At 37.1% G+C, this 27,515-nt stretch overlaps 4 protein-coding genes across 8 annotated transcripts; 3 read left to right on the top strand and 1 right to left on the bottom strand.

Annotated features, from left to right (window-relative positions):
• Positions 1-833: 833 nt before the first annotated feature.
• LOC111327324 (SRA stem-loop-interacting RNA-binding protein, mitochondrial) lies at positions 834-5,855 on the bottom strand. The gene is made up of 4 exons (XM_022931482.2): positions 5,698-5,855; positions 4,814-4,872; positions 2,907-3,014; positions 834-1,183 (listed from the first exon to the last, which is right to left on the bottom strand). Exons 1-4 carry the CDS (start codon positions 5,768-5,770, stop codon positions 1,133-1,135), a joined length of 291 nt encoding a protein of 96 aa, XP_022787217.2. The 5' UTR covers positions 5,771-5,855; the 3' UTR covers positions 834-1,132.
• On the top strand, positions 5,835-22,427 carry LOC111327322 (lysosomal cobalamin transporter ABCD4). Of its 4 annotated transcripts, none has more exons than XM_088762370.1 (21): positions 5,835-5,957; positions 6,044-6,174; positions 7,205-7,332; positions 8,279-8,418; positions 9,522-9,638; positions 10,397-10,522; positions 10,888-10,981; positions 11,672-11,723; positions 12,140-12,261; positions 13,332-13,423; positions 14,128-14,208; positions 15,139-15,233; positions 15,561-15,614; positions 16,173-16,229; positions 16,567-16,658; positions 17,507-17,558; positions 18,160-18,206; positions 20,144-20,196; positions 20,449-20,525; positions 20,643-20,758; positions 20,989-22,427. In XM_088762370.1, exons 1-21 carry the CDS (start codon positions 5,938-5,940, stop codon positions 21,055-21,057), a joined length of 1,815 nt encoding a protein of 604 aa, XP_088618496.1. In that variant the 5' UTR covers positions 5,835-5,937; the 3' UTR covers positions 21,058-22,427. The 4 variants fall into 4 exon arrangements, 2 of the variants coding, with proteins under 2 accessions (XP_088618496.1, XP_088618495.1); XM_088762369.1 differs by having other exon boundaries at positions 15,136-15,233; XR_016002197.1 differs by lacking the exons at positions 20,449-20,525; positions 20,643-20,758; positions 20,989-22,427 and adding an exon at positions 18,535-18,625 and having other exon boundaries at positions 15,136-15,233; positions 20,144-20,201.
• A 1,582-nt stretch (positions 22,428-24,009) lies between these two features.
• On the top strand, positions 24,010-24,709 carry LOC111327323 (ecdysteroid-regulated 16 kDa protein). Its single transcript, XM_022931481.2, has one exon. The coding sequence runs from the start codon at positions 24,075-24,077 to the stop codon at positions 24,591-24,593; it is 519 nt and encodes a 172-aa protein (XP_022787216.1). The 5' UTR covers positions 24,010-24,074; the 3' UTR covers positions 24,594-24,709.
• Positions 24,668-26,132, top strand: LOC148727742 (uncharacterized). 2 transcript variants are annotated; one of them, XM_088762372.1, is made up of 4 exons: positions 24,668-24,874; positions 25,001-25,101; positions 25,215-25,303; positions 25,441-26,132. In XM_088762372.1, the coding sequence occupies exons 1-4, from the start codon at positions 24,814-24,816 to the stop codon at positions 25,868-25,870; spliced, it is 681 nt and encodes a 226-aa protein (XP_088618498.1). In that variant the 5' UTR covers positions 24,668-24,813; the 3' UTR covers positions 25,871-26,132. The 2 variants fall into 2 exon arrangements, with proteins under 2 accessions (XP_088618498.1, XP_088618497.1); XM_088762371.1 differs by lacking the exon at positions 24,668-24,874 and having other exon boundaries at positions 24,881-25,101.
• Positions 26,133-27,515: the final 1,383 nt, after the last annotated feature.

The following is a 27,515-nucleotide window of genomic DNA, read 5'->3' as shown; positions in this document are numbered from 1 at the left end:
GGCCTGTTTGTATTGTATTCCGCATACATTGAACGGTCCCTTTGAGTAGAACCACTAAAATGAAACTAAAAATAATCTCTCAGGCAAAATTTATTCCATGCTTATCCCCAGGTGTCAGTATTATTGCCTTGAGTTCAAATGCCCTCAACGCATTGAAGATTATCTTTCCTCCTTAGACCGTTAGGTTAAATATTATCCATGAACATTGCGCAAGCAATTTGCTACTGTATTAAGTAGTTACCTACCCATTTCCTGTAGGAAATAATACAGGTCCGACCGTATATTGCTACAGTAAAGGCGGAGATCCTGTCAAGAGAGCACATCGATATTCCCAGATTGAATCTATCCCCGGAGCAGACATAAAAACCGAAAAGAGGCAGAGGGTGTGAAGGCAAACAGAACGAGCAAGTATTTCAAGGTTTTAATTTATGTTACATCTTCATACACAAATGGCAAAGTTGGTAGTTTTCTCATTTTGGCCACTAGTGGCAGTTTTGCCATTTTGGCCACTAGTGGCAGTTTTGGCATTTTGGCCATTAGTGGTAGTTTTGCCATTTCGGCCACTAGTGGCAGTTTTGCTATTTTGGCTACGAGTGGCTGTTTTGCCATTTTGGCCACTAGTGGCAGTTATGCCTATTTGGCCACCAGTGGCAGTTTTGGCTACAAGTGGCCGTTTTGCCATTATGGCCAGTAGTGGCAGTTATCCCAATTTGGCCACTAGCGGCAGTTTTGCCAATTTGGCTACTAACAGCAGTTTTGCCATTTTTTGGTAAACCTTGCTTAGTCCAAAAGTTCTGAGAGAGAAACACATATCAAAATAAGGTTTTTACAAATCCTTGTAAGTCCATTCTTTTATTCTGCCCATTCTTGCTACATAGAGAATCTTAATAGACCACAGGAATTTACAGGTAGCTTTTCCTAACACTTTAATAAGCACAAAAAGCAACTGTTAGCAAACAAGTTACCCATAACATTCACAAAAGCACTTTGAATTATTTGAGAAAGTTGCCCAAAGTAAACAGGCAAGGTTTAGCTTGGAATTCGCTATAAACTGCTTTTTCCAGTAAGGATTCTATGTTGTCTTGGAATAACTGACAATTCTTCTGCTGACAAGAAGAGACATGAGGCAGTGTCAGACTTCAGTGGAGCCCTCAGGTGTTTCTTCATTTGGATAAACTAAAACCTAAGAAAGCAAATGTGAACATTGTATTTTAAGACAAAATTAACACAACTCCATTATCTACCACACATTACAACATTACTACCTTGTAAATATACCCAATCATACTAGCCCTTGGCTTAAATCTACGCTGATAACTCAAACTTAAGTAGACATGCTAGGCAATAAACCTCAAAGTGTCTTATCAGAGCTGACTGATAACATGCTGCACAGTCTAATTAGACAAAAGTTGACATGGGTTGTGAAAACTTTACACCTTTATGGCAAGCAGGTAACCTTTTGTAACACTGAGTGGTTCCATTTAATATTTCTGACGATCACCTTTACAAATTTCTGCTAGACAAGGGTATCCAGTCGTTTCACACCCACAGTCGTTTCATACACAGTACCATTTTGAATCGAGTTTATAACCAAAAAGCTGGTCGATTTGTACCCATCTTATATTCATTCAATTTAATTTACAAAAATTATTTTAAAAAAAACAACCTCACTTTAACCATCTAACTCCTGAGAGTGATTGGCATTGTATTTCTCTGTACAGTATCATAGTTGGATCTAATATAAAGGCCATGAGAATAAGGGAATTGATCAACCAGAAGAGAAGCTCTTGACTGTTGAACAAATTCACCCTGTCATTGCCACTAGAAATGTATAGAGAAGAGTATGGAGAATATGCATACCAATCTTGAGAGTTTAAAAGGTTCAACATTCTTAACAGGGAAATTATACTTATTTGTAAAGCTACAAAATGACTCAACTGACTAGGTAAGAATAGACCAGTTATAAAATGACCTTCGGTGCAGAATGATTGGTAATTATAACCTAGAGAAGCACCCTGAAAGGATATTTGTTTGTTTTGTACCCAAATACAGTTGATTTGCACCTGTCTGGGTTGATGAAAGGGTATCTGTTTGTTTTGTACCCAAATACAGTTGATTTGCACCTGTCTGGGTTGATGAAAGGGTATCTGTTTGTTTTGTACCCAAATACAGTTGATTTGCACCTGTCTGGGTTGATGAAAGGGTATCTGTTTGTTTTGTACCCAAATACAGTTGATTTGCACCTGTCTGGGTTGATGAAAGGGTATCTGTTTGTTTTGTACCCAAATACAGTTGATTTGCACCTGTCTGGGTTGATGAAAGGGTATCTGTTTGTTTTGTACCCAAATACAGTTGATTTGCACCTGTCTGGGTTGATGAAAGGGTATCTATTTGTTTTGTACCCAAATACAGTTGATTTGCACCTGTCTGGGTTGATGAAAGGGTATCTGTTTGTTTTGTACCCAAATACAGTTGATTTGCACCTGTCTGGGTTGATGAAAGGGTATCTGTTTGTTTTGTACCCAAATACAGTTAATTCATACCCAAGTTTGAGTTGATATGTACCCAAGTTTGAGTTGTTTTGTACCCAAGTTTGAGTCAATTTGTGCCCAAGTTGAGTCTTTGAAACCAAGTTTGAGTCAATTTGTACCCAAGTTTGAGTTTTTTGTATCCACGTTTAAGTCAGTTTGTACCCAAGTTTGAGTTACTTTGTATCCAAATTTGAGTGAGTTTGTACCCAAATTTGAGTCCATTCATACCAAAGTTTGAGTTGTTTTGAACCAAAACTGCTGATCGATTCTTACCCATCTCAATTTACATTTATTTGAAAAACCTCACACGCAAATGCAAACACAGATGCCAGCTATTGTGTCCGACAGGTTAGTAGAGTCAAGCAAGTACCTCACCTTAGATCCCTCAATCTCATGATATTCGATAGCAAGTGCTTTCTTAGCACTTTCAAGGGATTCAAATTCAACAAAACCAAACCCTCTGTGTCTGCCTGTAAACTTATCCTGTTCAAAATGATAAATTACAAATTTGTTACTTTAATATCACCTACAAAAATTCTAGCCCTTGACCTGTGTTGTAGGATGAAAAATGTAGACAACTAAATGAACAAACCAAAGCTGATTAGGAGAGAAAATTGTCACGCATTAAGATCTCTATAGCAAGAACATCTCTGAAAATCACTGTTACAAAGGAAAGTACACGAACACAATTTAATAAGAAGGCAAACAATATCCGACAAATGTCAACTTGAGTCAGTCGAAAGGAAAGGAAAAAGAGGAGAAAAAGAACTACTGAACAAATGGTATGATTTCTTTCCTTTACTTATTTGTTCCTTTCTTTTTTTTTTTTTAAAGATAAAAGCTTAAAAACTGTAATAAAAAGACAATTTTGAAAATGCACCATTTTGAAGAATCTTCTTGGCCTTTAATAATTGCCTTGATAACATTTCCAAGAAAGAATTAGAACATGCTGAGTCAGTGGCACTAAGTTTTCTCCCCCCAAGTAATTACCAAAAATTTAACGTAATTTCCGGCCGTTTACCCGCACGGCCGATTACCTGCACTGGCCGATTACCTGCACCGGCTGATTATTACATGCAGCGAAAAAAAAAGTCTACAGGTTACCCGCACCTTAAAAACAAAGGAAATTTGTACAAATGTGCTCTACAATTCCCACCATTGCATACTTGACAGAATGCGAATTCGTGGCCACATTTTGTGCGAACGATCATTCAGCGCCATGGTGACCTCTCAAAAAAATCAATATCTCTGGTTCTACTGGGCCTAACAAGTCCCTTAAAACGGGAAAATTCTCTTCAGCTGAAGCTAGTGTTAACTGGAAATTTGTTACTGATGCGCCGGTTATCCACGGTTTATTTTTGTGACCATCAAGGTTTTGTTTACATGCTTGCCGATAGTAATTTGTTCGTCGCGCAACTAATTGTGCGTGAAATAAACTCGAGTCGGCATCATGTTTTCGTGCTGCTTTGTGGCACTCAATACAATAAAATTCATCTGAGAGGTGGAAACGCTAAAAGGTGAGAATTTTCTTCAATTCAATTGCCAGTAGATTTCAAAATTGTTACATAACCCGCACCTCCCTATTACCCGCAGTGGCGCGTGTCTAAGGCCAAACCAAGAGATTACCCGCGGGTAAACAGCCAGAAATTACGGTAAGTTGGATTTAACAGAAACTCAAGACTTTTGAACCTATATACTGTACCATAATGATTATAGCTTTATACACTGAATGCAAATGTGGCATCCAATTTGAGTTGACATTGTTCTGGACTGACAAGCCTCTCACACATGTAATAATCCTTTTGTATTTTCACATGAAGTAAAGGCTAGTGAGTCCAGAACAATGGCAATTCAAATTGGACCCCATATTTGCATTTGGTGTATGGTCCTCTTCCCTCCAAATATCACAAGAAATTCTCTTTACTATCTGCCATACATTTCTTATAATATTAGTTCTAAGAATTTGGTGTTTGATCAAGTAATGAGCACCTAGTTGTTATCTTTCTTCATTCTTATCACTTGTCTGCTTGAAATTGTATTGATATTGTAAGGAAAATTTCTCTCTTGGCCACTCCTGGAAATGAAATTGTTAACTGGAGCCTTTTAATTTGCAAAGTAATGCAAAGCACAAACTTACAATTCTTCTTGAAAACTATCAATTTTTAAAAAAATTTTTAGTGTCATGTTTTTTCTTTTAAGCAGATTGGTAAACTAGGCTAACATGAGCGAGAACAAATAAAAGTGCACAAAAGAATGATTTAAAAGAATTTAAAAGTACTTACAAATGCAATTTTCGTATTTGTGATTTTCCCAAACTGTTGAAAGTGCTCCCTGAGGGTATCTGTTTAAAATGACATTAACACAAAGTAATTGTTTAACTCCCAAATGTGATTGTTAATTCTCTGTGCAAGTTTTCAACCCAAACCAACAATTTTTGCCTTCATTGTGTAACTAGCGCTGAAACTTTCACGCCTCACATTTCAATGGAAATAAGACAGATTTGGTTAGCCTCTTGTTTAGCAAGACGCAGAAGATAATCTGGTGTTATTGCAATGTAAAGTAATGAAGGATTTCTAAAGCGCCATGCCCTATAGCTCATGGTGCCTTACAACACACTATGGGAGACTTTGGCCAAACTACATTGAGCCGTTTACAATGTTTGAAGGAAATTTTTGCAGATAACCCCAATATCAAAATCAACGCAAGACAACAACACCGTAAGCTACGTTCCCTACTCTTTGCGATAAGTGTGTGGGTTCTTTAATGTCCTCTGATAACCAGTACTGAAGAGGCGCAGGAAACATGGCCTACGGTTTTTCGCCCTTATCCGAGAATGTCTAACCATTTGCAGATGTCATAGCAAAGGCAGCACATTCTCTTTAGTTATTTTAAGACCACGAGTGTTGGTCCGGTCTAGAGCTTGAGCCCTCGACCTTCTGCAGGGAAGTCCGACGCTCTAGATCATGAGCTAACCAGGCGGCGGAGAACAGAAAATATTTCCAATGCAAGATTCAATTTACAACTGGCTATTCATAGGATGACAAATTGAAAATACACGTGGTAAGAGTTCCAAGTCCACATCTACAAGATGCAAGATCTGTCTGATACCAATAAAATAAACTGTGTTAAAAGAATTTCCTAAAAGCAAAAGGTGATCATGACTAACCTCGACAAACCGTCCATGGCACTCTGGACACAAAAATTGAGCGACGACCCCTTAGTTTTCTAATCGTCGCCATATTTGTCCGAAGATAAGAGAGAAAACTGGTTTACATGGGAGAAACTGCTGGCCACTACATGGACTTTGCCTAATAGTCGCGGTTTCCGGTTTGATGGCAAGTTACGCTTTAGGGTTTCTGCAGCTGATTATATCGCTAGATTTGCATATATATCACACACGTGAGCGATGGGGGCAGTTTATAGAAGGTATACATCGGCTAAAACAGGTTCTCATGCATCGATATTTGCGTTTGCCGTATATGCCTAACATTGTTACTTCTAATTCGTTACAGGTCCTCAAGAAAATACAAATTGGATCGCTTGTTCGTGAAGAGATTTTGGCGATGTTGGAAAGTCATGAACCCAAGCTGTTCTTCCACACCATTTCTTCTTTTTGTGGTCTTGGTGGGGTTTGCTTTGGCAGGTAAAAAGGCCAGGAGTATTTCATTTAAATTCTTCTCGATAACAGAGGTTCGCATATTAAGTTACAACTCGGTTTTTACTAAAAACTTGCGCTGTCCAATCATGCAGCGCTGAATTGGCAGAGCGCTGCACTAGTATCGCAGAGGTCAGTGGTTCGAATCCCGTACAGGCCTGATTTTTTTCAGGTCTGATTTTCGCTATTGCATAAATAGCGCTCTCTACTGCGAGGATCGTGCATCATACGTATCTATAACCGCAGTTCAAAATATGTGAACCTCATATATTCATTGTATCTGTGATAAATCCGTTCTTAGTTAATCGAGGGGACCCTCGATTAACTATGATCCGTTGAACCCCAGGAATGTCCCATCTCTTGTATCCACAACCCCTTCCTACCCTTTGGGACCGAGGGGTTTGTTTCTCATAAGAGAGGGTGCAAATGTTTTGGTTTATTTATTTCCTTTGTTCAAAAAAAAAAAAAAAAAAAAAAAATACAAGAAAAAAACGAAACAATGAAAACGAAAGAAAAAAAAACAAAAAAAAAAAAAAACAAAACAAAACAAAACAAAACAAATTTGGAGGCTTCAGGTGACCTTAACAACACATTTAAAGACATGTACTAAAGATGAAAAGTGAAAAAGAAAATGAAAATAAAATAAAAAAGGGATGATTTGACTTAATCTCAGAAATGGGATAAGAGCAGATAGGGGTGAGGCAGAACTCTCTTGCCCTTCCCCCTCCCCTCCCCCTCCCCTTCCCCTCCCCTCCCCCCCTTATGCCTCCCCATCCTTTAAATCTCCTCATGTCAATTTGGTCTTGGTATTATATTAACATTTCATGTTTCAAATTTTTCTTTGTTTTCAAACTTTTTGAGGTGAATAATTTTATTTTACTATCCCTTGTTTTGAATCAATATCTATAATTGTGGACAGAAGCCTATAGAAATTATAGTTATTTAAGATATTTGAAACCCAGAAAAAGTTTTGAACGATAGTGAAAAGTCAAATTATCATATGTGAACTTTCTTCCAGCTCAAATGATGGTATACAACACTGGGTTAATTCCAAGCAGATTTTATGAAGTTCTTTTGGCCAGAGATAAAGAGGACTTTTCAAGTCTTTTGATATCATCTCTTCTAATCATCATTGGTGTTTCACTGGTAAGTTTTCAACTGAGATGAAAAAACCATCTTTTTTTAATTGATTGCTTGTCCATTATAATCCATGGCTGCAGACTCACTCCTTTGGTCTGCCATTATGTAAAAGAAATATTTGGAAAATATTTTCAACTCTCTTTATTTTGAGACCATGGGCTGTTCATCTCTTGCATCCTATCTACTATCAACAACTAGTAATTTTACTATGGACTATTATATGACTTATCAATGCATTATTTTTCTATATCTGCTCTCTAGATTTAGATTTATCCTGTACTGTTTGCAAGGGAACCTAATCTTGCAAGCCTCAGTGGTTTTCACTAGGTTTCTTTACGATAAATGTTTTTTTTGCATTTTTTTTTTTTACCAATTGCTATAAATTGTAATAGTATTGTTTGCTATGGCAACTGAACACCCAACAGAAGTCTTGCTTTGTGACCAGGCTATTTATTAAATGTACATATCCTGTGTCAGTTAAAACACCACACTGTTACATAAAAGTTATTGGACTGATACAGTAAAACAATGATCCAGTAGTCAAGAATATTTTACAAACGCCAATGCAATATAGAAACTATCAAAACTGCCTGTGGTATGGGTAGAAGAAAACTAAAACTCACAGAGAAGATAGAAATCAACTTGTTGCTTGCTTGCTTGATTGCAAATAAAACATGCTCAGATATCTAGCCAGCAATTGAAATGCACTTGTGTGGTTCATAGCTAATTGGGTCTATCCAAGTCTTATGAATTGCATGCTGAACAAATTGCTCACTCTAAGAAAGGACTAATATATAAAGTGCCTATACCCGTACAGGACCTGTCAATCAATGTCTAGATTCATATTTAATAAATTAAAGTTAACTTCCACATTCATCAAATAATAATGAAAAAAGTGTGCACAATTTCTTAGACTATATCCTTCATAATGACATTTGTTTTGTATTTTTAGGCAAACAGTGCATTGAAATTGGTCTCTAGAATCCTTTATGTCAAATGGAGAGAGGTGCTTTGTAGCAAACTTCATGCAAGCTATTTTAAGCATAGGGCGTATTACAAACTAAACGTCTTAGATGACAAATATGATAACATGTAAGTAGAACATTCATGATATGTACTTATTGGCTGAATGGGAGTGCCAGATGGGAAAATAATTGGCCTGAGGACCAAACAGTGAAGTCCCTAAGCAAGATATTTAATTCTGTCTCGCCCAACCTAAATACTCATTAGTAAATAAGCATTTTAGTGTACCATAATGGTCTCTCTTTTTGTCCTTTTTCCTTCTTCCTACATTCTGCATGTCATAGGATTGTGCGTAGCAGGGCTGTGGTCTAGAAGTGCCCAGTTGCCCCTGAGCTGGCACCTTACTTTTGCTTTTGGGCGACTCAGGAATCTTAGTTTTTTCATAAAAAGCATCTGCTGGGCACCCTGGATTTGGCAGTTTCAGAGCACTGGGCTCCCTTCAATTTTTCTTAGAGCACAGCCTTGAGTTAGGACCAACTTAAAGTTTTACAGGCAGCCCTAATATGGGAATTTCTATTCAATGAATAATTTTTTTTCAGTTCCTGTAAGTGTGGGGCTGTATATCTTAATTTAACAATGAAGAGCTTCTTTAATCTGTGACCATTTTGTTTATTCTCTTGACTGTAATGATTGATTCACAGGTGATAATTATTGTAAAGAGAAAGTAGATGCTAGTTTCTGTTAGGGCTCAAAGATTTGATAATTATTAATATCTAAGCAATGTCACATAGACGGATAATTTTCTTATTTTCATTTCTGGTGGAAAGGAAGAACACACTAAAACTCGCCTTCCACATTACATTCATGTACACTGTAGCTAATTGTAGCTCCATCTGTGGAAGTGTCCAAATAATTTCTGGGAAGTACAGGTTTGGACCTTGCCCAAGCTTGTCGTGAATTTTGTCCTAAATCCTTCCATCACATCACAACCCAGGGTGTGACTTTTCAAGCCCTGTGAAACATGGCGCATGTTCCCAAGGAGTCTGCAACAGAATTGTTATTGATGGTATGGCAAAACAAAACTGCAGATGCCCATCAATCCAAATCCAACTCCATAGCTGGCCAGAGATTCTAAAGTGTACTTAAGGCTGGGATTCTTATTATTTATTTATATTTATTATTTTTTTTAAAGTAATGGATATTCCTTATCCAAATTCCTTATATTTTATCAGAGATCAGAGGATTACACAGGATGTGGAGAGATTTTGTGAGGCATTTAGAAAAGTGATCGTTGTTGTGGTGGTTTCTCCTTTCACCATTACATACTACACTTACCTGTGCTATCAGAGGTGATTATCATAATTTATATAATAATTATTTTTGGATAAGGACAAGTTATTAGGAATGCTATTAGGATATAACTGCACTAGCTGTCACAATAGAAAAACAAGCCATTTAAGGATATATTCACACAGAAAAATTAATGGTTACTGGGAAACAGAAGAAAAAAATTGACAAAATTGGTTGTTAGGGGTGGGGTGGAGGAGGTACAGAAACGTAGTGTTGGAGTAACCTAAACTACAGTGGTTCAAGACTTGTTGAAAGCATACCCCCTTCCTCTCCCCCACCCCTCTTATTCTCCCACCCCCACCCTCCAAATTTTTTTTACTCAGGCTGCTAGGTCAGGCAGAGTTAACTCAGTTTTTTTTTGGGGGGGTTGGGAGGGTGAGGAGTATTACTGTACAATAAGCACTGAGTAAAAAAAAAAGAAAGAATTAAGCATATAGAAGACTGGACCTTAAGGCCCAATTTGGAAGCTGATGTTGTTTTAAATTCTGCCTTGGGTTCATTTTTGGAGTAGCATTAGGGGGACAGGTTGGTAGAGGATAAGGGCCGGTGGTGTAGGGCAGGGCGTCACCTAGAAGGGAATTATTGGAATAAATGGTTGCCTGCTGGTTGAGACTGACTTCAGCAAATACTCTGACCCAGTTATTGGTTGTGTTTGATTGCCTTCCTCAACTGCAGTAACCAGTGGATCAAAATTAATTTAATTTAACATGTACCCATACCTTTTAATTGTTGGGTACTTTGTCTTTTTTGGTTTCAGTTCAGGATATCTTGGTCTAGTGTGCATATATGGCTTCTTCATTGGCGGAACAATCATAAACAAATTAATAATGTCACCAATTGTTAACCTGGTTGTAAAGCAAGAAAAGCTTGAAGGAGACTTCAGGTAATTTCCTCTTATCTCTCTTCATCCAGTGATTAAACAAAGCCTGACAAAGCACGGCAGCCGGTAAACACAAACTAATGAATTATTTGTGGGGTGGAACTTCTTTTCTTTGTTTTTTTATTTTTCTTGTTTGTTGATATATTTTTTGATGTAAATAGAACAGTTTACTTACCATAGGTTATTGTGTTGCAATTAAGCCTGGCTTAAACAAGGAAAAAAATTCTCAACAGACTTCTCTTTAAGGATTTGTAAAGTCAAACTGACAAAATTTGGATTCGATAAAAGAGACTTGTGTGTATTAAAAGTAAGATCTTTACCAATAGACTGTATTGTTGATTATGATTTTTACACTGAAATTGTTTCAGGTTCAAGCACATGCAGATCAGATCAAATGCAGAATCAATAGCATTTTATAGATCTGCTGGCTTAGAAATGAGAAAAACAAACTCAAAGCTACAGGTATTGTTCATTACTGAACAAAAAAAATTCAAAAAACCTTACTTCCCTCCCCAGTTTCTCCTGGCACCCTCCCTGTTTTTTTTTTTCCATCCCCTGACCAGATTTCCTTTCCCACTCCTCCCATTTTCAGACTAACCACCTATACATAACCATATCATACATGTAGCTCTTTAATTATATCTAGTATACGTTTGGCATAGAAAGTTACTAACCCTGGCCCTAACCCTAAAACTGTAATGCTGAGGCTTGATCACAAACCCTGTAAGCAAAATGCTTTTGTTGTATGGTAAGCCATCCTGACCCAAACTCAGCTCCTACCTTAAAACAATAAAACTTAACTTGGGAGAAACATTTTACCAGGTGAAAATTCGCTCTAACAAAGGGCTAATGTTCAAAACGTCAGCTTTTTTATTCGTTACAGTGGCCAATTTACAATTTCAACTTAGTTGAAAAAAAAATTTACCTACTAGGAAAAAATAAAACTAACTAAAAACAAAAATGACCTGCAACAGTTACCGGGCTGGTGGATAGTCCTTGTCTGTGAATTCAAACTATAAATGGGACTGAACAGTTTTAATTCTTTCCCTCATGTCACTGTTTGCTGTTTTTTCCTGTTAAATAGTGAATGTTATGGCTCATCTCATTACATCATTCTATTAAGCACAGCTTTTTTCCTTTTTTTTTTTTTAGTCGCTTATAAAAGTTCAGACCAGAATTGTGACCTATGAGAGCTTCTTGTTCTGTAAGTACTTAAAAATTATAATAAAATCAACAGAAACTGAAAATTAAATTTAGCGGAAGCTGCCAAATGAGTAACTCTTTTGTACTTATTGACTGGGTGTAAGGGCTGGATGTAATGGCTGGATGGGAAATGTTTTGGGACCATACAGTCCACCCTAATGTGGTCAATAAGAATTTTATGATAGAACTGTCACTTTTTCTCTTTCCTCCCTTTATCTTTCAGCTTGCATTTACTGCTTGGCTTAGGTGGATTTTTGTGGCCTTGCTCATGCCCTTTACATGTAGCTCACATAAAGGAATATTTCCAATGAATGAAGAGGGGGGGGGGGTGTGGGTGGGTGGGGACATGGCAGTATCATTCATATGGTAAAATATTCATTATTTTGTGATCAACCTTTTTTTCATGTTATTTTGTAGTCTCCACAAGTTTGTTTGATTATGTGGGTGGAATTCTCAGCTACCTGATTATAGCAATTGCTTTGTTTGGAGGAAAGTTTGATAACTTATCTATAACTGCTCTTGGAGGAGAGATAAGTAGGGTATGTCGACAGTGTCTCAGTTTCCATTGCTTTTCAATATTCCGCAAGTGATATCACTGATAGTACACTTACTATTTGGTTCCCTGGAGACTGATTCCTGGAGACTGGGAGTGTGTGGCCTCATATAATTCAGTGGCGCAAAATGCGCTGATGCTGGTTGGGCATAAACTGATTGATTTGCTTCCAAATATGTTTGAAACTTCAATGGTTGGGGCAAGCTGCGTATAATCTTTCTTTCAGTAATTCCTCAAACACAATTTGTGATGGCTTAAAATGTTAATTTAAAGGTTCAGTTTTTTAAACTATCAAAACCTAACACTTGCTATTTGCATTGGGATCTGATCCTTAAACCAGTAAAAGATGTCTACCAGATTTTATGTCTCAGTGTGTTATTGGTGGACAGGGAGGGGGAGGGGGCAGTCCCTCTCCCCCCCTCCTCTCCCCTCTTTGGCCAGGGCTTAATTCTTATATCACTTTTGGAATGAAGTCTCTTTTCGTTACGATCTCAACCTTAGTAACATTGTAGACCTTAGCAATTCAGCCTATGCTGCTATTAAGGTATCGCATCATTCACTTTCACTTTCCTTTCACTTTCACAATAAATCTGTGGATATCTAGGCCTCCTATCTGGCTATAATATTTATGAAATTTTCAGCAAGCAACCGTGGACGATAATCCTACTCTGACTTGTACACTGGATCAGCAGTGATCTAATCGGCCCAAAATAATAATATAAAAATAATATTTTATCTACTATTTCTAGATATTTTTAATTATTATCTCATTGTCAATCAAATTAGCTTTACGTATTTTCGCTATAACATCATACAGCTATCTAAGTACCAGCTTTATTCTCTGTCAATTCCCAATGCACCTGAAGAAGGTTGGTTTGGCCAGCCGAAATATAGTGCTCTGTTTCAAAACTTATCTATGTTGTATCGGTCTTGCCTCTATATTTATAATATTTATCATTTATTTATAAGTAAATTCCTTTTTAATGTTCTAAGAAAAAGCTAAATATCTTATTTTTCTTTTCTAACTACAAATTTGCATTCATCCCAAATTTTCAGAACTCATTTTATGCAATGTACCTGATAAATTGCTGCACAAAGCTGATTGACTTGTCTGTAGATGTTACCAACATGGCTGGATATATTCACAGGTATCGTATTAATTGCGGTATTAATTGCAATCTGCGGTCTTTCCTTGCACTTAGGTGGCTTGGAAAGCTGTAAAAATCTTGAACAAAAGCTCATCTTTCAAACCGGGAGTCTAAATCCCACAGGGATCAATGAACGCTTTTCATTCCACTAATTTATTCATGTTTTTCTCGTTGCCATGTTCCCACCAATAACGTAGCTCCATTTTTTGCCTTTAAAAGCACACACAACCCACAATTCCTCTATTCGCTCCGACGAAGGGCTAACGCTTGAAACGTCAGCTTTTGTAATCGTTATGGAGGCCAATTTACCATTTCAACTTTGTTGATATATCCAAATTATATCATATTAATTACCTGCTTGGGCCTAAAATCAGTATGCACATTAGGACAATCTATTCAACAATCAAGAGCTGCTTTAGTTGTTGATCATTTCCTTTATTCTCGTGATCTTAATGTTTGCTTCAGGGGTGATATTGTAAGGAGAAATAAGATGCTGGTCATGCTCTGGGATTGAAGGGTTAAAGGGGGGAGCAGAAAATGATCCTGGCTTTAATTGTTAAATGTGACAATTATTAGTAAAAGACAAGAAATTTAAAAGTCAAGGTGATGTTAATAAGAAATGCTTCATGGGCATTGTTTGGCTCTCTATAATTGAATTTGCATCGATTTTAATATTAATATGAACTTCCTCTTGGTCCCCCCAGGATAGGTCAGCTGTTTGAAGTTTTTTCTTGCATGAAAACTGAAACAAACCAGAAGATGATGGAAGATCCAGAATATTTAGGGTAATCAAGTCAGAAACATAGAATTGCATGTAGATGTTTATATAATACATGATAAGCTGAATTTTACACCCATTTTTACTGGTTTTTACTCATGATCTATTGAAGGACAGATGCAAGGGTGTTGTCACACTAAACACATTTTTTTTTTTTTTTTTTTTTTTTTTGTCAGTTGATATAAAAACTTGTTCAGAACATCTGCAGTGACACAATCAGCTGTACCACTCGTACCACTTTTTTGTTGTTACTATATTTTGATGCAATCTGTGATCCGGGATTCAATTTCAATTTCAATTTTCTTTATATCACACTATAAATGACATTTACAGGGTTTACATTAAATATAAGAGAAAGAGAAAAAAAAAATGAAGGTAATATTTGGCCATAAAAATAAGGTTGAGATGTGCACGGCAGCCAAGGTAGCAAGAGCTTTCTAGTTGGAAACAGTAATGATCACACAAATAGCAGCCTATACTTATTCTTACTAATAATAAATCAGCAGTAAACTAAAGTAAAGCAAAATAATCAAGTTTGATTAAGCAAAAGTTGGCATTTCCATTCTTTCTTAAAGGTATTGTAGGGCACATATTTAAGATTGTTGGGTACAGTTTCCCAGATCTTTGAACCAGAGAATTTGAATGATGATTTTCCCTTGTTAGTGGATACTCTTGGTCTTAAAAAAAAAATTGAAATTACTAGCAAATCTGTTATTATGATACTGAACAGGTGCAGCGCAACATGGAATCTATTTTGTTAAAAGAGCATGTTTACTTCTTGTTTCTTCTGTTCGTGGACTGATGAAAACAAAAATCATTGCTGGGGCCTTTGAAAGGGAGTGATTGGCATTTGAAGCTTAGGAAGGTGAAGTTGTGGTTTGGTGTCTCAGCTCAGATAACAGTGCATTTTTTACTATTTTTTTTAATGGTACAGCAGAGTTGAGAATTTGGCTTCGCAAGACAGTGATGTTATATTCAAGTTCAGCTGTGTTTCTTATGCTCCACCAAATTGCACGGACGCTCTTGTCAAAGGTGAGCCATAGATTAACTTTTAGCATCAGAAATAATATTTGCATAATTATCTTAGCTTGGTTCATGCAACAGATGTATTGGTAACAAAATATTAAAAAATTCTGGCGATAAAACCAACCTTTTTTTAGATGTTACACTCAGATCAAACGGAATGAACGATAAATGCTTTGTTGATTCTTTGTTATCTTTGCTTTAATTGGTGTGAAGTACTGTTTGGCATAATTTAATAAGTTAGTTGGGTTATTGTTTGTTTCCTGTAATATTTTTGATTAAGTAAGTTTGTTAAGTTTTAATCTTTTTTTAAAGCTCACTGTGAATTTTTTCTAGATCTTGATTTGGAGATTCGCCATGGCCAGAATATTCTCTTAACAGGAAGTACTGGTAATTCTTTTCGCCCTCCTTGACTTACCATACATTTGAAAGCCATTGAAGAATTTCTGAGAATGTCTGTAAGCGGGGCAACCACAACCGCCAATGGGAACATAGCCAATACCGGGGAGCCTATAAGAAGCCACCATAATTACAATGGAACAACCTCAAACGCGGGAAAACGCGAATGACAAAAGCGTCATTTGTTTAAGCTTTGCATCTGATTGGTTAAGGGAATGGCGCGAGTTTTTTAGACCAATCGCGGAGCGCCATAAGCCAATCGATTGAAACAATCTGGTTAAGTGTATTTTTTACATCCCTTGATAGAAAAAAAAATCCTACAAATACGTAAAGGGAGCCAGACGCGGTAAATGTACCTTGAGAGACGAAGCCACTAGACCGTTCGACTTTGTCAGCATTACTTCATGTAACTATTTACATTTCTACCAACAAACATTAAGAAGTCAAATTCCTTCAAACTTAAAGTAGTTTTGCGCATCCGGATGGACCCCAACCCGTCAGGATATTTTATTGAAGTGTTTTTTTTTTTTTTTTATTTCCGTTTTTCAGGAAGTGGAAAGAGCTCTTTGTTTAGGATCCTAAGCGGAATGTGGGTTCCTCTTTCAGGTAGATATATTTAGTAATTAAGTATAACATGGATTTAAGTAGAATTATCTTATCAATTTTGAATATATTTTCATCGTCTTCTATTGCATCAGGTGTCTCAGCACTAATATAAATCCAGAATTTTTCCCGAATAATTCCTATTTTTTATGTTGTTGATGCCACTACATGACGATTTATGTACAGTCTCTGATTGGTTGTTCTTCGGACAGAAATTTTCGCGCGCTCTAAACGTTACAAGCATTCATGGATATCTAAAAATTTTGCTGTCACTCTAAGTGGGAAAATCTGATGCAACGATTTCTCCGGTCACTTTCTCCTTTCCATGTTTTTTTTACAGGAGAGGTTATACGATTTCTACCTTTTGATCCCAAAATTGCCTTCTTTTTACCACAAAAGACTTTCGTGACGGATGGTACACTACGGGAACAGGTAAGCTTCTTTAGAAGATGTTAGCGCCAACCATAGGAAACAGACGAAAGAAAATGAACAAGAATACGGTGTAAAATGATCACGGCATGAGAAAGTTTAAAGTAAGTTGACATGGGTGAGAGAAAACACGTTTGACGATTCTAAGACCTGATCTGAACAATAATTGGCTAAGAAATACGCGGCAAAACACAACCAATGTGGGGAGCACAGCGGTCAAACGTAAGGCATGCTCATGGGGATCAATTTATACCAGCCGTGCCGGCACCAATTTTCCGTGCAAAATTTTCGATGAAAGCATAAGAAACAACCACTGTCACGCAAAATATGCGGGAAGAAAAACATCAAACCGTTCTTGGAAATCTGTAAAAGGAAATAAAAGTGGGAAAAAAAAAACCCGAGATTTTCTCTAAACAGAACTTATTTACTATTTTGTTTTAAGCTTTAACAAAACAGTTATACGGTTTCCAAACAGTGCGACTTACACGCCTGTTTGATTTTTTATACGACAACTTAGTTCTGACACGCCAATTAGCCTCTACAACGTTAGCACATGCGCCGGATAAGTTTGGCCACTGTGTTAGGATGACGTCAAGTAAGACGTGTGCTGCGTTTTCCCGCGCTTTTCGTCGGTCATGTGTGTCTTCTCTGAGTTCTTGTTAGTGAACCGCTTTTTTGTCATTGGTCGGTGTTATATCGTTTTAAATTGAAAATCAGTCCATGGCATTGCCATGGATGGCAATATGGCAATACCCATGGCATTGCCATAGATGGGAAAATACGATTCAAGATGTTTGGTTTTCCCTGAGATACCATAATCATCAGTTTTTTGTTATTGATTTTTTTTTTAGATAACTTACCCTTGTGAAAATGTTTTTCTTCATGGAGGCCACTCTGTAGCAGGTAATAACAGTTATGATTTATGTTTTCATGCGCAACGAAGTGATATCTTGGCAAAATCTTATTTCGACCCGAAATACTGTACAATGCCTAGCTTTTGTCGGAGTTTCGAGGCGCTTGTGATGTGAAGCCGCTTTGCGTTAGGACTTTCAGTTGTTAATGACCAATTAAACAATTCTCAATTGAGTATCGCGAGCAATCCGGGACGGATTGAGTTGCTTCATTACACTCTCCGATTGGTCACGTAAACATTCGCTTCTCTCTGAACCAATCGTATGCAGAACTAACAGTAATGGCCACTTGCCGATTTATTTTTTCCCGCGCTTTTGTTCGTGTACACGTATGCTCTGCGTTCCCATTGGCTTTTGACATGTACTTTTGACTTGATTGGTTGTTTTGATTAATTTGGTTTTAGTCCTCGATGTTCAAGAGCGCTTTATTTGTTTCCTCTTGGTAGTTAGCGGTGTTCCTTGCAGGGAACGTGTACCGTTAACTAGCGAGCCCATCTAGTACTCAAACTAAATGTGGTCGTGAAATTTCGGCCAGTGAAACTTTGCGCATATCTACCAATATGTATTTTTCCATATTTTCATTTAAAACACAGGTGACGAAGACGAGAAACTTCTTCGATTGCTCGATACTGTGGGACTTGTAAGTAAATTAAGTGAACTTCTTATCTAAGCAAATGAAATATCGAGATTTCGTAAACAAAAATTCTGGAACAGAAAAAGGGGGGAGGGGATGGGAGCTTTAGCTTACCTTTCACTTGTTCACTGCTCCTATCTAGTGATTTCAATCAAATGTTAGTTTGCTATAAAACCAACACCAATTTGGAACATTGGCGTAACAGCTCCCATTTCTTTGTTCACTCCACTCCACTCCTTTGTGAACATCTCGGAAACAAAAACTGAAATGGTCTATTGTTCCGGCTCAAATTCACACATTAAGTAGTAAACAATAGTCCTTTTGTTCTTTGTAGCGCTGAGGGACTTTGGCCGAAGCGACGAGAAAGAGTTTGTGACTAATCGGAAAAAAAATTTTTGGCATCACAAGTTAGCTATTTTGGAAGAGTAGGTAGCGCATATTTGCACACGACAGATAAATTGTCACCGGAGTACCCCAAGGAAAATTAAACGCTGATTTAGCCACTTTGGGGAAGTGGGTAGCGTAAATTTGTCTGATACAATGTATATATGAAGTTCATATATTTTAAACTGCAGTATTAGATACGTATGATGTACGATCCTCCTGCGAGGATCGTGCATCATACGTATGTAAATTTGTCTCGTCGAGTCAACTCTCAATGGTCTACCCCAAGAAAAAATTGACCGCTAATGTGGCAATGCACACATCGAGAATTCAAAATACGTTGTGTCTCGTTCAGACCACCTCTCCCCGTATAAATCTTTCTTCAGAAACTGTCATAGTTCTAAACTAAAGTCGTCATAGTTCTAAAGTCTAGTCTTTCCGAGCGTTTAAATTTGCCGCTCGTATGCTAATCGGAAGCTTCGACAAATCCCTCGTGTGTTCTGAAGCTGTTGCGCCATTGTTCAAAAATGGCCATATAGGGTCATTTTTCGCCCGTCTAACAAAGCCTATTGTTATCAAATTTGAGCCACTTTTCTTGATACGTTTATCGGGTGAATCGGATCTACCAATGTTCTAAAATCTGCGAGAAGACATCAGCCCAACACTTTCCTCTATGAAAAAATTTTCCAACCTGTGTTTGAATCGGAGATTGTTACTCAAAATGTTCAAAGAAATTTGTTCTTGTAGTCTCAACTAAATCCCGTTTTTCGTCACTTTGATTTTCCTTACTACAAATTTTTAACGCCAGTTACCGTAAATCCGCTAATTAGCCTCCCGGGGGACTTACTTATTTCAGGTACTTTAGGGGAGTGGCTTATTAGAGGGGGAGTGGCTTAATAGAGGGGGGGAGCTTATTGATTTAACCCGATGTTCACTATCAGGATTATAGAGGTTTTGCATGGCAGCCATGTTGCATGGCAGGAACAATGAAAATATTTTACATAAGAAAGAAATTTTTTTCCCATGGGAAAAATAATCTATTGTTCTTGCCATGCAACATCATGGCTGCTGTGCAAAACCTGATGTGATGTACCGTATTTATTCAAAAATTGTTCTCATTTTACATTTTTTTCATTTGCCAAATTGGCGGTGTCAAAATCTTCGGCTAGGTCTGATGAGTTATATGATTTGTCATAATTATCTTGATAACATTAATCAGTCGATCACCATAAGCAATTTGAAATTACAAACTAAAAGTACAGTACTTGAATAAATTGATCGTACTGACATGGAGTGTATTTTTAATTTCTGTTTTTTGAGGGGGAGGGGTGGGAATGCTTAATATGGGGAGGGGCTTAATAAAGTTTCTTCCTCTAAAGAGGGGGGGGGGGGGAGGGCTAATTGACGATTTACGGTACACATTTATTTCCAGAAGTAGAAAGTTATGTTTCCTTCAGTTCGCGTTTATTTGAGTCGTCTTAATTTAAAATTCCTTGGGTTAATTTACTTGAATTAGTTTTACTGAGGTTTATCTGTGTACTTTCTTTCTCCGTCCTTAGGCAAATTTATGCGGCCGAGTAGGTGGCCTTGATAATCCTGTGGAATGCAAGTGGTAGGTGTTGAAATCTCGAACGCCTCCGCATGTCTATACTCCTCAGCTTGTGCTGGTTTAACTATGCGAAGAAAACTTGCTTTGCGCTTACGAAGCAAGTGATTGTGAGCCGGTCGTTTCTAAGGCGCAACGCAGCTTTAAGTCATTCGAAATTCTCTCATAGAAAATCTGCTGGTCGTTTGATTGTTCGTAGTTTTAGTTAAGACTGATTATTATTCCATATGTGTAGCTTTGAAATATCTTTTGATGCAGGGAGGACATGCTGACTCCAGGAGAGATGCAACGATTATCTTTCGCTCGTTTGTTCTATCAACGACCACAAGTTGCGCGTAAGTAAAAAAAAAACCACTTTTTTCGACAAGGTTTAAAATTATAAACACGAAATGGAAGTTTAATCGTAGGAATGAATGTTTTAATTTTTATGGAACATCATTTGTTCTCTTCAGTCCTTGATGAAGCAACAAGTGCCCTAGACACTTCCACGGAGAGCAAGCTGTATTCGATTTGCAAGGACTTTGGAATCACTGTGTCAAGCATTGGTCACAGGAGATCCCTCAGGCAGGTATGTATCATTCACGCGAACGAAAGCGCGAACGAGCGAAGGTAACAGGTGTGCCAATGGACAGACGAGTTCGCCTACAAACGCAAAAACGAGTACACGAACGCACTTTTGAACAAACGAATGCACGAAGAATCGAACCGAAGAAGGAACGACCGAACGAACGAAGAAGCAAAATGACTCTGCACAAATGCACTGATTGATAACGTCCCCTATCGGTTTGTTTTCTTCAGTTTCACGACTTTGAGTTGAACCTTGACGGAGAAGGAGGATGGGAACTCAAGAAAATTGAAGATGACTGAAATTTTCCGAGAAGGTCGAGGAGAAAATTGAATGTTTACAGTAGTATGGATTTTGGTCAATTCTGCTGTACCTCGCTTTGTGATTGGATGACAAAAGTAGTGCAGCTCACGCCCTTCCCGCGCTTTGCTGCTGATCACGTTTACTAGCTTTGAAATCTCATTGGCTCACTGCTGTTTTTACGATTTATCAGATAAACCACTATATTTGTTTTGTAGTCGCTCACAAAAGAAAGCAATTTTATATTGTGTAGTGTGGGAATGGGCAATGTTTTGTTAACTTTGGCTAAGATTGTAACCAAAGTTTTCTAGACTTTATTTAGAATCATATCTTTTATGCTATGAATTCACAGATAAAGCTTTTATGAATTATGAATGCGAAATTTAGCAAGCCTGCGTCAGAAAATGTGTTCGTCAGAGACAATTTAATAAGTTACCATAATACAGAGAAATTTATTCACAATCTTACCTTTGAATCAAATCAAAGACAATTGTTAATATATTTCGGATATAATTATGTCATATATATTGTTATTTTTGTATTATAACCACTAAAAGAAAGAGCTGAAAGAATCAATGCACTAATTTTACCGTCGTTTTTCTTCCTGAACAAGAACAAGCAAGGAGGCTGCGATGTCACCGCGCGCTTGAGTTCCAAACGATCGCTAGTAAGTTGTTTGTCTCCCTTGTGTTGGCTTTGTTTAAATTCTTTACAAGGGGTTCGAGTCGCGATCTTGGTGAGATTTATGATCAGTTGGCTCGCTGGGTTTAGTGCGAATGTAGAAATCTTCTTGGTTCTCTCGTGATGGTTATTAGCTGATAGACTCTAGTGTGTGTGTGTATCGTTTTTTCAAGTTGGGAAAGCCCGTAGCTTGTCACCGACGTTTCCAGGGAACAAACTAGTACCGAGTTGATTTTTGAGAAACCGAGCGGGTGACTGGCACTAGTCTCAGTGATTGGGTCATGATAGCTGGAATATCTGACTAAATTAGTAGATTTTGAAATGAGATAGGCTTATAGGAAGGCGTTCGGCCCCTCCATCAAAAAATTAATTTAGAATATTTAATGTTATAACATCAGAAGCTTATGACCTATAAGCTTCTGTTGATTTATACCGATGATAATTAAACAAATTATTTTCCTAATATATTTCTCGCAATATACCATTTAACTCTAAATTAAATGTACTGCATTTGTGTCAATTTATTTAAAATTCTAATTTAAATTAGATGAAATGTAGCGACAAAGAAGTGCATCATAGTGTATAGTAACACTTATGCTCATTTGATCGGCGTGTAATTCAGCAAGTTGCTTGTAAGCCTTAGTTAGTCCGGATTAAAAATTTAAATAAATTTTAATAATTTGAGGAACAATCTTTGTTTGTGACAAAATTTACTGAGTCAAACATTTGAAAGTAATGTTTGCATATGGTTTAGGACAACTTTCGATAGTAATCCACTAGCTGAAATTTCCTTTCGAAAGCATGCATGATGATTGTTTTCCTCGTGTTCGGTATTCGAAAGTACCATCGCGTGATTCTTGATGAGATTTTGATATAGGTCTGTCCTTCAGTTTAAAATATTTGATTGTCCTTTCGATATTCAAATTCCCCTGGTTTGATTTGAGTCATCGCTTATGCCTTTATCATCATAATAATGATGCCTTTATTATTAAAATAATGATTATTAGAATAATAATTAGAATAATAAAGTAGATCTGCATTATGTAATAAATCAAATCTATAGAGACCAGAGAGTGAAAGTTGACTTCCGCTTAAATAAGGCAATTAGCTGATGTCTATTGTTACTGTGAGGGCCACGGAAAACGGCACCATTTTCAAGTTCGCGTCCCACATTCCGCGTTACTTTCCCATGTTAATAGCTCTGATTTCAAAAGTTATCGATTTTGCGTCGATAGTAATCCACTAACTGAAGTTTCCTTTCGAAAGCATGCATGATGATTGTTTTCCTCAAGTTCGGTATTTGAAAGTACCATCGCGTGATTCTTGATGAGATTTTGATACGGGTCTGTCCTTCAATTTAATAAAATATTCGATTGTCCTTTCGATATTCAAATCCCCCTGGTTTGAGCTGAGTCGTTGCTGATACCTTTATTATCTGCGTAATGTAAGAAATCAAATCTATGGAGACCAGAAAGTGAAAACTGATTTCCGTGTGAAATTATGCCTATTTTTACTGTGAAGGCGACGGAATACAGCACTATTTTCAAGTTTGCGTCCACATTCCGCGTTACTTTTCCCATGTTAATAACTGATTTCAAAAGTTCATCGATTTTGCGTCGAAAGTGTTAACATCATTGTCAGCTCAAAGATTATATAGCGCAACACATCTTTTTTTTTTCTTTTAAGCCCTGAGAGTGACATCTAATTTCTCGTTACCATCCCAGCCCTGTATCAAAATTGAGGTCATTGGAATAAAGAAAATGATGACTAACCGATAATCTCTTGATTGCTAAACAAATTCTCCTGGTCAGCATTTTAGGAGATGATGGCCAAATAAGCGCCTTTTATGCAGGCTGATGATTAGAGAACAGTAGATTATAAAGCGCAACACAAAGATTATATAGATTGTAAAGATAGATTATATAGATTATAAAGATAGATTATATAGATTATAAAGATAGATTATATAGATTATATAGATTATAAAGATTACAAAGATTATATAGCGCAACACATCTTTTTTTTTCTTTTAAGCCCTGAGAGTGACATCTAATTTCTCGTTACCATCCCAGCCCTGTATCAAAATTGAGGTCATTGGAATAAAGAAAATGATGACTAACCGATAATCTCTTGATTACTAAACAAATTCTCCTGGTCAGTATTTTAGGAGATGATGGCTAAATAAGCGCCTTTTATGCAGGCTGATGAGTAGAGAACAGTATGGAGAATATGTAAACTGATGTTTAGTTGGAAAGGGTGAAAGGAAAGTCGTTGCGTGACATAAGGGATTGAAATTTTGTATATAAACACCGAACTGAAACCACACCGTACCACTTTCATGACTGCAAATCCCAGCTGGATAGCAAAGGAATTCGAACTGAAAGAGCAAAGGCAATCCAAGATGAAGGCTGAACTTTTCCTTCTTGTCTCTCTGCTGGCAATTGCAGTAGTTTCCTGCAAGCAAATCAGCTACCAGAACTGCTCGTCCGCTGAAGAGCTGGCTGAAATCGTCTCCATTGATGTGACCCCGTGCGAGGAAGAACCGTGCGTTTTGAAGAAAGGAAGCAATGAAACCCTCAGCATCAACTTCATTCCACACGAAGTTGTCACCGGCGCTAAGATTTACGCCTACGCTATCTTTGGACCGATACCTGTTCCTTTACCGCTGCCCAATCCTGATGTATGTCTCGACCACGGCTTATCTTGTCCATTGAAGAGCGGTGTCCAAGTGGAGTTTGTTTTGATCGAATACGTCTCATCCACTTTCCCCAGTGGTGAATTGAAACTAAAGGCAGAAATCAAAGATCAAGATGGGAAGTCTCTAATCTGTGGGATTATTCATTTTGAGATCCAGTGAACTTTATTATAGTACACTGTTAAAACTAACGTCTCTTAGATGAATTAGTTTTAGTTCGTCACTGAATAAGATTATTTTTCCGCATTATTTGGCCAGAATAAAAGACAAACAACTTATTTCGGGCTGAACTTTTATATTTATGCATTTCGTCTCATTATAGTTCACTTGATACGCCCCAAGATTGTGAGTGGATCGTAAGTCATATACAACCTGTTTCAAGATGGAAAAAGTGTGGTCACATTACCAGCAATCCGAGACATTTTACTCCCGCGGTCCGCGAGGTCAGTAGTTTCTTCAGGTTCTACTGTTCATGCGCTATGGCGTCAGATTTCATGTAAACATGGAGCGAAGTAGATTTCCGCGGAGGAATCGAGTTGATTATAAAGCACTAAATGTTCTTTCTACAGTGGATTTAGAAGTTCATTTGAAAGGAAGGAGAAAATTTAAAAGCGGATCTAAAGTTTATTTTGTGGAGAGACTTATCAGCCGGCGAAGATTGAAGAACGAGGTATGTGTATTGACCCTTTTATGTTCCTGCAGCTATATTTTACTTCGGATGAAATTTATACTACAATCGAAGTAAGTTCATAAACAGCTCTAATCAATCTCTGACAATTTCAGGACTTTGAATACCTAGTAAAATGGAAGGACTGGCCATTGTGGACAAGCACGTGGGAGCCTTCGGCTCATTTGAATGAGCATCTTATCAGGTATATTTAGTTTGTTTTCGATGGTGATTTTAAGCTTAAATGTGAGCTTCATTATAGAAGATGGTTTGATCGTCTTAACCGTAACACGTTTTCGATTCCAATCTTATGTTTTGTTTTCTGCATTAAAAACTTTCTAGGGCATACAGCAACCCCACTGTTACCGTGGAAAGACTACAGAGCGCATCAGTTGCATTTCTGGAAGGCATTCTTTCAATCCTAAAATCGAATGCGGTTAAAGTTCTTTATTCCACTGAAATTAGAATGGATCATGATATTGTGAGATACGTTTTTAAAGGAAAAGGTAAAAGAGCAGAAGACGGAGTTAGTATACTCTATGAAAAAAATGATTTTACTCGATTTGAACTTCCACCATATTGGTACTATTATTTCAATCAACTTGGACAAGGAATAGCAGTTGACTTTCCTGTTAAGTTAAAAACTGTCCTTAACAATTCAAAAAAACGTTACGTTTTATCCAGTGGTCAGGTCAAAATTGCTCCAAATTTTCCAGTTGAAAAAGTTATGATATATGTCAACAGGAAAGCATGCGATTGTAAAAACATTTAATTTATCTTAGAACAGATAAATATAAAACAAGAAAATCTACAAAATAATTTTGCAGAGATTTCTAGTGGAATATGTGATTGCAACAATTGAAAATCAAAGAAAGTTATATGCTTTATGATTAAATACACTATATCAAAATTATTGTTATTATTTTGTTGTAAGCATATAAACAAACAAAAGTTTAGTATTCATATTAGCATTAAAAATTATTCACAAGATATTTTTGCAAATAATCAAATTAAAAAATATATTTTGTGATACATGTCTGCATATCTGTTGTTCCTTTGCTTGCCATAGTTACTGATTTTGCTTCAAAATCTCAACCAATTGACATTTTTTCAGCTTTGCAATCCCTTTCACATTAATACCTATAGATTTGATTTCCTGTCTTAACTGCTTAACAGTCATTTTGTTGTATTTATCTTCGCTTAAGTTATTTCCTTGTACATCAGCTCCATTGTGGTCATTTTGTAGTTCTCTTAAACATGCCCTCTTTCTTTTTTTTCGTGTCTCGATGATGCCATCCTCCCAGTAAGCTGCTTTTCGTTTGGTGTACTGCCTTTTTTCTCTCTCGCAGTGCTTTAGTGCCTCCTGCCTGTGTTCCAGAAGCAGAACATCCTGAGCCGCATCCCACTTATTTGATTTTTGAAAGTATATTTTCTTGGCATCATCATTATTTTTTTCAATGCCTTGACCAGTGAACTGTCTGAAGTTTTTATGATTTTTGATGAACATTGGTACATGATATACTAATGCATGCATGTAAGGAGTCACTCTCTTCTTTTCATATCCTATTCGAACACCACCAAGTGAACAAAACAAATTTACAAAGTCTTTAGATTTCTGGAAAATGTCAAGGTAAAAGTCACCAGCATTTGAATCAGAGTTGATTAAACTGTAGAGTGTATAAAAATCTTTCCAGAGTTTGATGACTGTTTCTTTTGTTTCTGGGAACAGGATATCTAGTTCTTCGAGTTTTGCTGGCAAAAGTTTTGTCAGCTTTTTCTTGTCAGACCCAACAAGGCTAGTCCAGTCATATGTTCCACTGCCTTTCCCATCAGCATTTTTTTTCTCCCAGAGAGAAAAAGTTATGCCGAGTTCATTGATTGTTTTAATGAGAATGTCAAGGTTTACACCCTTTTCCTTACCCCGAGCCATGTTAAAATCTTGCTTTGCATCCTTCTCCATTACTTCTGTGATTAAATTTTCAGTCAGTTTGTCAGTTACTCTCAGCATTAAATGCAATTCATCAAGAATAATGTGGTCAAGCTCAATAGTAAACAATGGACTTTTCACACATGAAAATTTCTTTGAAGAGGAACTTAACTCTTTAATTTCTTGGAGTGTTCTCTTGAGCTCTTCGTTATAATGGGACAGATCTTTGGACATGTCCCACCTGAAAAGCTTGTGCACCTTACACCAAAGGCATGCATAGTCTGAGGTAGCCCCAGACATCCCCATGGCCATCAGCAAGAACTTGTAGTCTCCACCGAGAAATAATTGAACAGCTATTTCTTTGTCATTAACCTTGATCTTCCCATTTTTATTCACAGAATTTATGTCATTGATAATTTCTGAAAATGATGTCTCAATTGTTTCATATTTTTCAGGGCCATTGACTACACCAATTGTCCTGTTGCCCTTT

The sequence above is a fragment of the Stylophora pistillata genome, chromosome 6 (assembly GCF_964205215.1).
Source record: "Stylophora pistillata chromosome 6, jaStyPist1.2, whole genome shotgun sequence".
In the NCBI taxonomy this organism is placed as follows: domain Eukaryota; kingdom Metazoa; phylum Cnidaria; class Anthozoa; order Scleractinia; family Pocilloporidae; genus Stylophora; species Stylophora pistillata.
Note: the sequence above shows the minus strand (reverse complement) of the source record. Positions and strands in the feature narration are given on the sequence as shown.

Bases quoted from the DNA above. Each gene is read 5' to 3' on its own strand.
- LOC111327324 (XM_022931482.2), bottom strand. From the start codon at position 5,770: ATGGCGACGATTAGAAAACTAAGGGGTCGTCGCTCAATTTTTGTGTCC. The intron at 4,873-5,697 runs GTTAGTCATGAT...CATTTTAAACAG, and splicing joins GCCATGGACGGTTTGTCGAG to ATACCCTCAGGGAGCACTTT. The intron at 3,015-4,813 runs GTAAGTACTTTT...CATTTTGAACAG, and splicing joins CAAATACGAAAATTGCATTT to GATAAGTTTACAGGCAGACA.
- LOC111327322 (XM_088762369.1), top strand. From the start codon at position 5,938: ATGGGGGCAGTTTATAGAAG. The intron at 10,982-11,671 runs GTATTGTTCATT...TTTTTTTTTTAG, and splicing joins AAACAAACTCAAAGCTACAG to TCGCTTATAAAAGTTCAGAC. The intron at 20,197-20,448 runs GTAGGTGTTGAA...CTTTTGATGCAG, and splicing joins AATCCTGTGGAATGCAAGTG to GGAGGACATGCTGACTCCAG.
- LOC111327323 (XM_022931481.2), top strand. From the start codon at position 24,075: ATGACTGCAAATCCCAGCTGGATAGCAAAGGAATTCGAACTGAAAGAG.
- LOC148727742 (XM_088762371.1), top strand. From the start codon at position 24,904: ATGCGCTATGGCGTCAGATTTCATGTAAACATGGAGCGAAGTAGATTT. The intron at 25,102-25,214 runs GTATGTGTATTG...TGACAATTTCAG, and splicing joins GGCGAAGATTGAAGAACGAG to GACTTTGAATACCTAGTAAA. The intron at 25,304-25,440 runs GTATATTTAGTT...AAAACTTTCTAG, and splicing joins TTGAATGAGCATCTTATCAG to GGCATACAGCAACCCCACTG.